The sequence below is a fragment of the Danio rerio genome, chromosome 9, assembly GCF_049306965.1.
Source record: "Danio rerio strain Tuebingen ecotype United States chromosome 9, GRCz12tu, whole genome shotgun sequence".
Lineage (NCBI taxonomy): Eukaryota > Metazoa > Chordata > Actinopteri > Cypriniformes > Danionidae > Danio > Danio rerio.
Window position 1 is genome coordinate 4155001 of NC_133184.1, and position 12841 is coordinate 4167841.

General features: G+C 35.6%; 1 protein-coding gene across 6 annotated transcripts in view; it reads right to left on the reverse strand.

Moving 5' to 3' along the window:
* mylka (myosin, light chain kinase a) overlaps positions 1 to 12841 on the reverse strand; it is a 166585-nt gene that overhangs the window by 121898 nt on the left and 31846 nt on the right. For 3 of the 6 annotated variants that reach the window (XM_009304445.3, XM_073912401.1, XM_017357739.3), the window contains one exon: positions 3698 to 3914. In XM_009304445.3, the coding sequence (XP_009302720.2) occupies positions 3698 to 3861 (164 nt within the window). In that variant the 5' untranslated portion in view covers positions 3862 to 3914. Of the gene's footprint in view, positions 1 to 3697; positions 3915 to 6417; positions 6606 to 12841 lie in introns of those variants that run through there. The other 3 variants (XM_073912400.1, XM_073912402.1, XM_073912409.1) reach the window with 3 other exon arrangements.

Below are 12841 nucleotides of genomic sequence, written 5' to 3' on the forward strand. Positions count from 1 at the left end.
AGATGGAGGGAAGAAACCTATTAAGAACAACTGATCATACCAGTCATAGGGGGAAAATGGCTAAAGTGAAAGAGAACAAAGTAAATAGAAATACCTACTGTAGGGACCTACTGTATATGCCTCTTTTTACAAGATTTAAAATAAGTCTCTGATGTCCTCAGAGTGTGTGAAGTTTCAGCCCAAAATAACACACAAATAACGTTTTATAACTCTTTAAAAATGGCCCCCTTTAGGCTTTAATCCTGTGTGCCATTTTGATGACTGTCGCTTTAAATTCATCTATTTCAAAGTTAAGCATTTACAAATGCATCAGCATAGTGGCAGATTCAAAAACAGACTAACATCCTAAGCTAATGAGGGAGACATCATCATCAGTAGTGGGCGGGGCTTTCCCCCTCTGATGTCACATACAAAATGAGAATGTCAATTAAAGTGTTTCAGCAGACTGGTTTGATAAAGTATGATACTAAAACATGAAATGAATGCATTTGTACCATTAGAAGCTGGTTATATTCACACACTGTTGCCATACAACTGTGTTTAAACCCATTATTAAGTGATTTTTGCATAACTAGTGCCCTTTAATACACTTCACCATTCATAATAGCCGGGCTGAAAGCTGGGCTTCCAGCTAACTTGATCAAACCTCTTCAGCTGCTCCAGAACGCAGCAGCACGGGTGGTCTTTAATGAACCTAAAAGAGCACATGTCACTCCGCTGCTCATCAGTTTACACTGGCTGCCAGTTGCTGCTCGCATCAAATTCAAAGCTCTGATGTTTGCTTACAAAGCGACTTCTGGCTTTGCTCCTTCGTATCTGCTCTCACTTCTGCAGATGTATGTGCCCTCCAGAAAATTGCGTTCTGTGAATGAACATCGCCTCGTGGATCCATCCCAAAGAGGGAAGAATTCGCTTTCCCGAACTCTCGCATTTAATCTGCCCAGTTGGTGGAATGAACTCCCAAACTGCATCAGAACGGCAGAGTCACTCGCTGTCTTCAAGAAACGACTAAAAACTCAACTATTTATTCTCCACTTTCCTTACTAATCTGCAATTGCCTCTCTGGTTCTACCGCTAACTGTATTACAAAAAAAAAAAAAAAATGTTTTCCTTCTTACACTTTACACACCTGAACCTTGCCTACAGCACTTAATGTTGCTCTTATAGTTGTGTAAATTCCTTCCTTGTCCTCATTTGTAAGTTGCTTTGGATAAAAGCATCTGCTAAATGACTAAATGTAAATGTAAATTATACAGTTTAATAAAGAGCAACAGTCTGTTCATTAGTCTTAAAATATTATTCATTCTCATGGGAATTATTTACTATACATTATGCATTCACAGGTTTTTTTTCCTGTTCTGGGAATTTAAGCACAGTGTTCGGATCAAAGAGATAAAGATATATAAACGTCATGTTTACGTTGATTAACTGTAATTATACACAAGAGAACGTGGAATAACTGGAAATGAGCCCACATTAAACACTTCATACAGCTGACTGACAGTATATCCTCACATTTCAGGATTTCGTCAAAATAAACAACATTCGCTGTGTCCTCAAAATGCTATTGGTCACATTTACTATGCATTTAAATCATTTGTTTATTTATGTATTTGACCTCTAATTTCTTTTTCACTATCTTTTAGTGCTTTTGATGCTTTTAATGACTTTGATAGAATATTTTTATGATATTTATATATAGCTGAAGTCAGAATTATTAGCCCCTGTAAATTTTTTCCCCCCTAATTTCTGTTTAACGGAGAGATTTTTTAAGCACATTTTTAAACACAGTTTTAATGACTCATCTCTAATAACTGATTTATTTTATCTTTGCCATGATGACAGTAAATAATATTTGACTAGATATTTTTCAAGACACTTCTATACAGCTAAAAGTGACATTTAAAGGTTTAACTAATTAGGTTAACTAGGCAGGTTAGTGTAATTGGGCAAGTTACTGTATAACGATGGTTTGTTCTGTAGACCATTGAAAAAAATATAGCCTACAGGGGCTAATAATTTTGACCTTAATATTTGAATTGAATTGAATTTTATTTGACAGATTTAGACAAAATCTGTACAAAAATACAAGTATCCCATATATTTTGAAATAAAAACTGTGGAGGATAAAAACACAATAAAGCCCTGGACTTGTTTCCACTGCAGTCCTCGCTGTTAAATAAAACAATGTATGGCTTTAAAATACCAATGATGCATAAAACAAACAGTACCTCCACATTTTAAAACAGGAACAAAATAATTCACAAACTCATTCCTTCATTCATTCATTTTTCTTTTCGGCTTAGTCCCTCTATCAATCAGGGGTCGCCACAGCAGAATGAACTGTCAACTCATCCAGCATATGTTCTTCGCAGCTAATGGCCTTCCAGCTGCAACCCAATTCACAATCAAGTAACATATCAAATAAAACATCCTCGTTCACCATGCAAACTAAATATCCTTATCAAGCAACCATCTTCTGATGGCTTTTTTAAACCTCCTTAAATCTTTTATTTCCTTGATTGATTTTGGTAATTTGTTCTACATGATTGCACTTGTATATAAAAACATATTCTTCCCCACTAGACTTTTAAATTTAAATAAACAAATATTAAAATGCCCACCCCTAGTACTTTATGAATGCTGCTGCCTCACCATCTGAAAATAGTTCACCAAATAATTAGGAACCACATTATTTAACATTTTACGTACCATTCCCAGTTTTAAAAAACATACTCCATTGCTAACAGTTAACATAGCTTTTTCTTTAAAAACTCTTTGTGCAAATGAGCTCTAGGATGAATTTATAAAATTATTGGTAGTAATTTATTTAAAATTTATATAATTAAAAAAATATAAAATTGCTTTTATTCAAGCCAAAATAAGACTTTCCGCAGAAGAAAAAAAAAAACATACTGTGAACATTTTACACACACACACACACATATATATATATATATATATATATATATATATATATATATATATATATATATATATATATATATGTGTGTGTGTGTGTAAGTAAATTTTTTTAATTAGTTTTTTTTAGTGGTGTCCAAATATGCCATGTCGATGACATTAGAAGTTAAATAAATAAAATTAAATTAACATAAATTAATTTTTAATTATATAAATGCACACATTATCTATATATGTTAAAATAAAAATATTTTTTAATTAAATAAAACTAAATTGAAAATGTTTTTTTAAATAAATACGCACATTGTTTTGTGTGTGTGTGTGTGTGTGTGTGTGTGTGTGTGTGTGTGTGTAAATTAGATTTTTTAGAGGTGTCCAACCATGCCATGTCAATGACATTTACAAATTTAAGAGACATCAGAGACACAGTTAAATTAAAATAAAATAATTAAAATGATAAAGGAAACTTGTTGAAATCACTTTAAATTACACGTCATTTCTCAATATTAGATAACTACATAAAATAAGACATTATAACATTTTAAAAATCCAAACTAATCTTTTAACATAGTTAATGCACTTTGAAATGACATGAAAAATAAATAATAATATCTGCTTTTTTAATAACTATCATCAAAAGCTTCAAATAAATGACTTCTATACACAATTAGAGCACAGCATGTTCTCAAATGAGACGCTTCTTGCTGGAAATCTCACAACATCTCAAAGGTCTGCTCATAGTAACCTGAGGATGTTAAGAGTCTCTGAAACTCACCCATGCAGACAGCAGCGCAGATTAGTGTCATTCACCAGAGTGCAGTGTCGAGAGCGCGTCCAGACCCCGCTGTCCCGACTCCACTCTGCGTTTAACGTGTTTTCCCTGTCGGCACCAAACTTTGCTGGCATGAATCCTAACATCACAGGCTGAGAGCTGCTCATTGGCTGCAGGGTTTACAGGAGTTGAAGGGGGGAAGGACTGAACACTGCACAGGCTGAAAAAAGGAAATGTGTGCTTTAATACTGCTCTTCTGAAGGAATGTCAATTCATCTTATTTTCCTTCTTCAATATTATATTCTACATAATTAAGACTGTCTGTAAACATAAATGGTAAAACAAAGTTAATTAAATTAAAGGCATACAAATTGAAAATGTATTTTTATATTTAAAATCCATTATCACATTTTTTTGGGAGAGGGTAGATGCTCTTCATTGATCGAAACAAGTATTAGTTTCAGCAGTCAATCAATCAGTTAATCAATATGAAGCAACCGTTTTGACAATAATAAATATTGATCCATTTTTATGCAATAATATAAAAGCAACAATTAGTAATAAATGTTTACAAAATCACAATCGCAGTACATACTGTAGATCCATGCCTATTATCAGAGGGCCAGAAAGTTATTAATTTTTTTTAAATTGTTTGAATATTGGTGTCGGAGATGCAGCAAGTGCAGAGACTGTTGTGTACATCATGATTTAATTTCAAATTCACAATGTGTGATATGACTATAAAGTGGCTGTTGACTTAACAAGTGGATTGGAATGTGTTTGGTAGTTTAGACATACAATGCAACTTTAAAAAAATAAAATAAATAAAATTATATATATATATATATATATATATATATATATATATATATATATATATATATATATATATATATATATATATATATATATATATTAGTGCTGTCAAGCGATTAAAAAAATTAACTAATTAATCACACTTTTTTTTTTAATTAATCGCATTCAAAAGACTGAAACTTGTAATTTTGGATATTCGAATGTAAAATTAATGTAAACGCAAGACAAAAACTATTTAAATTCAAAATATAATTGTTTTTAAGAATTTTTGTTTAAATTTCTTCAAACCCACCATAAACCATCAAGATCCTGGCTTGACAACCATATTTATTACAGAAATAAAAACACAGGCATGTTAGTGCCATTTGAAGTTCAAAACAATCATTGCCAATAAAGAAAACACTGATTTCCAAGTTGGATTCCAAGTGAACTGCAATAAATACTACAATAAAGTATTAAATACAAACAATTGCACTCACAACAGGAAAAAAAAAACAAAAACGTTAATTGCGTAAATTTTTTTAACAAGTTAAATATTTCAAATTTATATTTATATATATATATATATATATATATATATATATATATATATATATATATATATATATATATATATATATATATATATATAATGTTTTTTAAAGTTGTATTGTATGTCCAAACTACCGAACACATTCCAATATGTGTGTGTGTGTGTGTGTGTGTGTGTGTATATATATATATATATATATATATATATATATATATATATATATATATATATATATATATATATATATATATATATATATAGTTGAAGTCAGAATTATTAGCCCCCCTTTGACTTTTTTTTTTTTTTTTTAATGTTTCCCTAATGATGTTTAACAGAGCAAGAAAATTTTCACAATATGTCTTAAAATATTTTTTCTTGTGGAGAAAGTCTTATTTGTTTTATTTCGGCTAGAATAAAAGCAGTTTTTTTTTAATTTTTTGTAACACCATTTTAAGGACAAATTTATTACCCCAAACTGGCTTGGAACCAGTGGACAATGATTAAATGATGACAGTTTTTATTTAGGGGTAAACTACCCCTTTAAGGTGATATAAAAGGGTCAAAAATGCTAATCGATTCAATGCCAATTGACTACCTTGATTATAACATGACATCAAATTCACATCTAAAATTATCGTCAAAACATCAAAATAGTTGAACTCTGTAACTATTTTTGATGTGTTTTTTGAAAGTTTTTTTGATGTCGGTATTTAACGTGCATTGACGAAATACAAAATCCGGTGTAAAAATTTAATGTGGATTTGAAGCATTCATACGATAATATACCTTTTGTGGTGTTATTTTGGTGGTCAAAAGGGCATCAATGTATGGATGTCAAAAGGGCATGTCAATATTTTGACATCAAATCAATTAGCATTATGTATTTATTTATTAATTTTTTTGATGTCATCCTTGTTGATTTGATGTAGTTTTGTAGTTGTAGGGAGAACATGCAAACTCCACACAGAAATGCCAAGGTTGCTGGACACATGATGTACCAACGGTACCACACGTTCCAGTGATGTTGTGAAGCAGAAACGGCTCACTAAGACGGATGTACAATATGCCAGGTATTTAACAACCTCAGCTTCCCATTATACAAACCCAGCGTCTGGCACCAGCTGGAACTGATTGGCTAGCAGACTTTCAACAAAGCACTGCTCTCTTTGGCTCAATAACCAGAGACTTTGAAAGCAATATTACCGTGAGAAATGTTCTTGGACCTGACATGTAGGTTTGCCTGCAACATGTGGAATGCCTATTTTGTGTACGTCTGGGTTGGTGTATGGGTTTTGAATCAAGTTTTGAATGCGGAAAACACCTGCTGAAGACTCATGCGTCAGTTACAAAAACAACAAACACAGACGATCTTTACCATCACCAGTGACACGCTGCTTCCTGTCAGTGTTTGATTAATTACAAACCCGAAAGTCTAGTACAAAAAAAAAAAAAAAACAACAACCTTGAATAATCCATTGATATAAAAGATTTGTCTTTCATGTTCACTGGTGATCTGACTGAATGAGCATCCACAAAACTGTTACTCAAAAATTTTGGAGAATCATTAATGAGGAAACCATTGCGCCATCTAGAGGATATGAGGAAATATTTGTATTCTGAATAGCAGTCGACTTGTAAAATATAATTCTACCAAATATTCTTGTTTTAAAGCTTGTACTAAGCATTTCTTAGGTGTTTCTTGTAAATACGAGTCTTGTGGAGGGTCTTATCTGTTAATATGTGCTCCAGTAAGAGGAGGTTCCTGATGCATCGGCTGCACTTCGAGGGACACAAAGCGCCCACAGGAAACATAAAGTAAACACTCTCTGGGAGCACTGCCCTGAACCCTAGACAAAACATCTGCCTGAAAGAGAGAGAGAGAGAGAATTTTTTTTTTTTTTTTTTTGAATACACTTTTATTTAATACAAAATGTTTAAACTACAACATGTTTCATTGCTTTAAACAAACACATTTCAAAATCACACTATATTTTTTCTTCAAAAATCAATACATTATTTTCAACCCAACACAACATATTTTTTACACTCCACATGTCTTTAAACTTGTCCAACTCGTTCATTGACAAATAAAAATTAAAATCATGCCTTATTCTTGCTCTGATAAGCCCTTTAAAAATCAGTTCAACTTTATGATTGGTCTCATACAAAATCTTGTACCTCCTACTCATGTATATGGCCATTTTTGCTTGTCCTAATATAAAATTTACCAGACGCCCTTTTCCTTTTTCTTTCTTTCCATATTTTAAAACCAAACACAAACACAGTTTTTGTAAACATCTCATCAACGGAAAGGAAAATAACCTCCAATAAATTGAATAAAGACCCCAGTCTTTCACAATGCATAAAACAATGAAAAATTGTCTCTCTTTCATCACAAAAAGGACATTTGTCATGCACAGTTGGATTCAGTATTGAAAAAAAAGCATTGACTGCAATAATACCCTTTAACATCCTCCACTGAAGATCTCCAACATTTTTAGTCAATGGTGGTTTGTAAACTGAACTCCAGACAGGCATAACATCACTAACAACATTTAAATGTTCTCTCCATGGTGTATCAACACATTGTAATTTTTCTTTGTTTATCACTTTTACACAAAGAGAGAGAGAGAGAGAGAGAGAGAGAGAGATGATAGAGGGATTATACTGCATTTCAGTACATTTAAAAACACAGTTCCCTCACGAACAAACTAATTCATTAATCAAATACTTGCTTTCTTTTAGTCGATATTTTTGACAACCCTATTATAAACTCTACAGTACTGACCTTATTCTTCGCATACGAGTTAGTGCAGCCACTGGAATCTTTTTAGCTTGAGACTTTCGGTTTCATTTTTATATGTTAAAGGGTCACGAAACACCAAAACACATTTTTTGAGCTGTTGACAGTCGTATATGTGTCCCACACTGCTAAAAACACTATATGGACACCTATATTTCACTAAAAAGTGTAAATTGGTTGTTTTTGCGTTATTTCAAGCAAATTCGTACTTCCTATTTGAAACGAATTTTTGAAGCTGCGTCACGGTCATGAGATAATAGCGTGTATTCCAGCATGCAGACTGGACGTCTGTGCCAGAGTGTGTCTTATTACGTCTTACAGTGTGCTGCATTAATGCATGAGTAAAGCTTGGTTCTAACCAATCAGCGCGCTCTATTGTGCAACTTCATTAATATTTATTACTGTCACAGTGTTTAGACGACAGAGACGCCACGTTGTATTGGCAAAACAAGCGTGAAGTGTTGCTTTTATAGTTTGCTGCAGTTAAGTTTTGTTTTCATTTTCTCTCTGTGAGAGCTCAGCTGGAGTCACGTGTGGATTAACAGTGTACGTGACGCTCGACAACAATAACTTACGTGTTTTAGGAGGATTATTGTTTACCTGAGAGCTGTTCTAAATCTGCAAACGCTGAGATCCGGATTCGCTTGTAGTCTTCTCTTAATAAAGACGCGGCTCTAGTTGCTGGTGATTGTCCTGTCTCTACAGATTTGGTAAGTGAGCGACCAGTGCTCTTTGTTTATTCAGTTTGTTCGTATCGAACTATTGCACCGAGTGTAAACATGTTAGCACTACAACCAAACTTTAACCTCGTGTAGGATTTTCACAGCATTTTGTGACCGGAATAACACACGCGAATTTCTGACGCTACCTGACGTGTGTATCTAAGTTTCCGGGAAATGCAGAGGTTTTTTTTTCTCTCATTCGCCATGTGGTATCAAACATTGTATGAAAAACACACGCTTACAGCAGTTCCTCGAATCAAATATCTCGTTTGTCAAGAGCTAAACTGCAGTTAAAGTCCACCATTTAATAATTGGGCAAATAATTCGACCACAGATGTTCATGTAAACACAGTCACTTTGTCCCCTGTGTGTGTTTTTTGACTCTGAAACTCAGCGCGCCCAAATGGATGCTCCCACACCATGCCTCTTTTCTTCCTCCGACACTCCCCCCTAAACAGAGCTGGACACGCCCACTTTTCTGACTTTTTCCAAAGTAGAGGTGTGAAAACACCCTGCTGAAATAAGGGGGTTTCATGGCCCTTTAACAACAGCTCGCTATGCTGCTTGATGTTGTAAACATTAATTTTCTTATTATATTAGTCTACTTTTTTATGTATAGTCATGAACACACTTGTTTGTAGAGCAAGTAGTTTGACTGTTTTCTTGCATTTTGTATTACAGGTCATTGCTCCCATAGGCCGATGTTCCTCAACCACCAGGCCACAGACGGGTACCGGTCCATGGATGAATTGGTACAGGGCTGCACAAGAAATCATTATTTATTTATGTTTTATTTGTTATCTGAGTCCGAACAATCTTTTAATTTAAAAAATATTTTATTTTAAAAAATGACCGTATACTCTCGGTTACATCTCGGTCACTTGAGCACCCAAATTTAAACCTAAAGCAGCAAAATGAGTAAGAAACAGACTTCCTTCCAGACGCACCCAGTTGAATGAATGCCATGAGCATGACAAGAACTAACCACAATTTCAATGTGGTCATGTCACTGGCCCATGAACATTTCCTGCATGTTGTCAAACTATTTTACTAACTCAATCATGGTTGAGAAGGGGCGGGACAACACCACACAACTGTCAACCAATAAGGGCATTCTTACAGCTTGTAAAGGTAGAGTGGGGATACTCTGCATCATATCAACCGACTAAAAAATAGTTTACTGCATTTATGCTCACAGATGAACATTTTTACAACAGCGCTCGTGTTTCTGCAGTGCAAAAAATGCGATTTGTTTACATTTTTTCCGTGTGATTTATGCAGGGAACCATTGCAGAACCTTCATTTTTTGTGAACTGTTCCCTTAAATGACATAATCAGATTACCATGGCTGTTATCAGTAAATCTGAAAGCACTGCTGACTCTCTGGAGATCTCTACGAGCACTGCAGAGATAACTAGATAAATGAGAACCAAACCACTAACTACACTGAAAGCTAACAGGAAGACACTGCGGAGCAAAGCAATCCAAGAAAGAAGTCCCTTCAGGACTTCAAGGGAAATTTTACCCCCCTTTTGGCAAAACAAGTGTTTTCAGCGTTTATATGTTGCCAAAACTCTTATAAAAAACTTGCTTACACTTTATTTTAATGTTCACACTATTAACAAACATTAACTAAGGCTTTTAGCTCATTAATAAGTAGCTGCGTATTAATAGCAAAGTCCCTTTAAGGCAAGTCATTTCACTTGGCGGCCATCTTTGAAACACCTCTCTGGCAGAATGCTCGGGCATTCTGTTTGAATAGAAAAACATCAAATTCTCCAAAATTGCTTGCCAAGCTAATTCAATTGCATATTAGGAATCACCAATAACACAACAACTGTCTCTTTAATTTCATTTCTAAACATCCAAATCACACAAAATCTGCAGAAAATCACGTCTGGTCTAAGCCTCTCCTCCAGAGTATCATCAGTCTATAATGATTGATGATTGGTTCCTGTACTAGAAGGCGGGCTTTTTTCACCAAATAGTGATCGATGATTGGCTCCAGTACTAGTAGGCGGGGCTGTATTCACCATATTGACAGTTACACTTTTTCTCATTCAATAAGATACGAGTGACATGAGTTGTGTATTCCATAGTCTTTGTTAATAGTTAGTAAGGTAGTTTACTTACTGGGTTTAGGTATTGGGTGTATGTGATATTGCAGTTTTTCTTTTATAATAAGGGCGTAGTCTCACTATATACGGTTGCCTTAAACCGGGCCAAAGCACGCTTTCCCCCCTTGCGTCTCCCCCGACGGCCTGCACTTACATTACATTCGGGCCTAGGCACGCTTACGCCATCCATGATGCGCTGGTCAGGATCGCTTTTGCTCAGCACTGTGGAGATTTCTTTAGTTATATCGTTTTAGTCGTTTACAATGCAGTGACACACAGTTAAATATTTCGCCAAACAGATCCGCCACTTTTGACGCTCATAAACAATCATAAAGGTCTCGTGCTGCAGGAATTAGGAGGTTTGCTGAAGGTGCAGCTGTCGTGCAGTGAGGGGTTTGCATCTTTAATAAACTACGACAGTTTGCATTTATTGAACAGTAAGAATGATTCATTAATCTATATGAAACAGCCCCTTAAAAGTCACGTTTCGCTTTGAGTTTCGAGCTTAGTCATGTTTTGCACTCACACTACAAACATACTGCGCCAAAGCCCAAGTGAACCGCGCTCTGGCACACCTCTTCCAACCTGGCCAGGGCCGGCCAAGTGAACCATCCCTGAGCCCGATTTAGAGCACTCACACTTCTCAAAAGATGGGCATGGTTCAGATAGCATAGTGTGAGTAGGCCCTAAACGTCGACATTTCTGTATTTTTCTGTCAATATGGGGTGCTGTGTGAACATTAGTAAGAAAAAAAAAAAAACTTAAATCCTTTTTTACTTGAGTCAACGTATCCCAATAAATTATTGTTCAAATACATTATCAAATAAACTTTATCAAAAGGTGAGAGTTAGCGAAAAAGAGAACAGATGTTTGTGAAGAAAGATTTTTCTAGGCTCTCTGACCATCTCACCCAATAACAATGAAGTCACCTGGGGAACGATTTGGTACGGTCCATTCTTCAACACCTGACCATAAACATGTCGTTGCTTCTGTTCAGCGCAGCTTATCTCTCCCCAGTGAACAGATGTGCGTCAGAGCGTTCATTTTAACCTTCTGGTTTACTGGAGTTTTACAGCATGAAAACTACACTGAAGAAAACCAAAGCGGAAGAAGGCTAGTTGATAAGCACTAACAACTATTATTTACCCGACGTAGTGGCGCAGTAGGTAGTGCTGTCGCCTCACAGCAAGAAGGTCGCTGGTTCGAGCCTCGGCTGGGTCAGTTGCCGTTTCTGTGTGGAGTTTGCATGTTCTCCCTGTGTTCGTGTGGGTTTCCTCTGGGTGCTCCGGTTTCCCCCACAAACACATGCTCTATAGGTGAATTAAATAAGCTAAATTGTCCGTTGTGTGAGTGAATGAGTGTGTATGGATGTTTTTCCAGAGATGGGTTGCAGCTGGAAGGGCATCTGCTGTGTAAAACATATGTTGGATAAGTTGGCTGTTCATTCAGCTGTGGCGACCACTGATTAATAAAGAGACTAATCTTAGTAAATTAATGAATGAATAAACGGATAAAAAATTCCAGGTGGTAACCCTAAAATAGCACTTGACTTTAAGAGGTTAATCCTTTGTGGCATAGATTCAACAAGATACTGGAAATATTGCTCAGACATTTTGTCCATATTGACATGATAGCATCAAGCAGTCACTGCAGATTTGTCGGCTGCACATCCATGATCCGACACTCCCGTTTCACCACATCCCAAGGGTGCTCAATTGGTTTGACATCTGGTGACTGTGGACATTTGAGTACAGTGAACTCATTGTCATGTTCAAGAAACCAGTGTGAGATGATTCACACTTTATGAGATGGCGCGTTATCCTGCTGGAAGAAGCCATCGGAAGATGGGTGCACTGTGGTCATAAAGGGATGGACATGGTCTGCAACAATACTCAGGTAGGCTGTGGCGTTGACACGATGCTCAATTGGTTCTAATGGGGGCCCAAAGTGTGCCAAGAAAATATCCCCCACACCATTACGCCACCACCAGCCTGAACCGCTGATACAAGACAGGATGGATTCATGCTTTCATGTTGTTGACCCTAAATTCAGACCTCTACCATCTGAATGTCGCAGCAGAAATCGAGACTCATCAAATCAGGCAACGTTTTTCTAATCTTCTATTGACTGATTTTGGTGAGCCTGTGTGAATTGAAG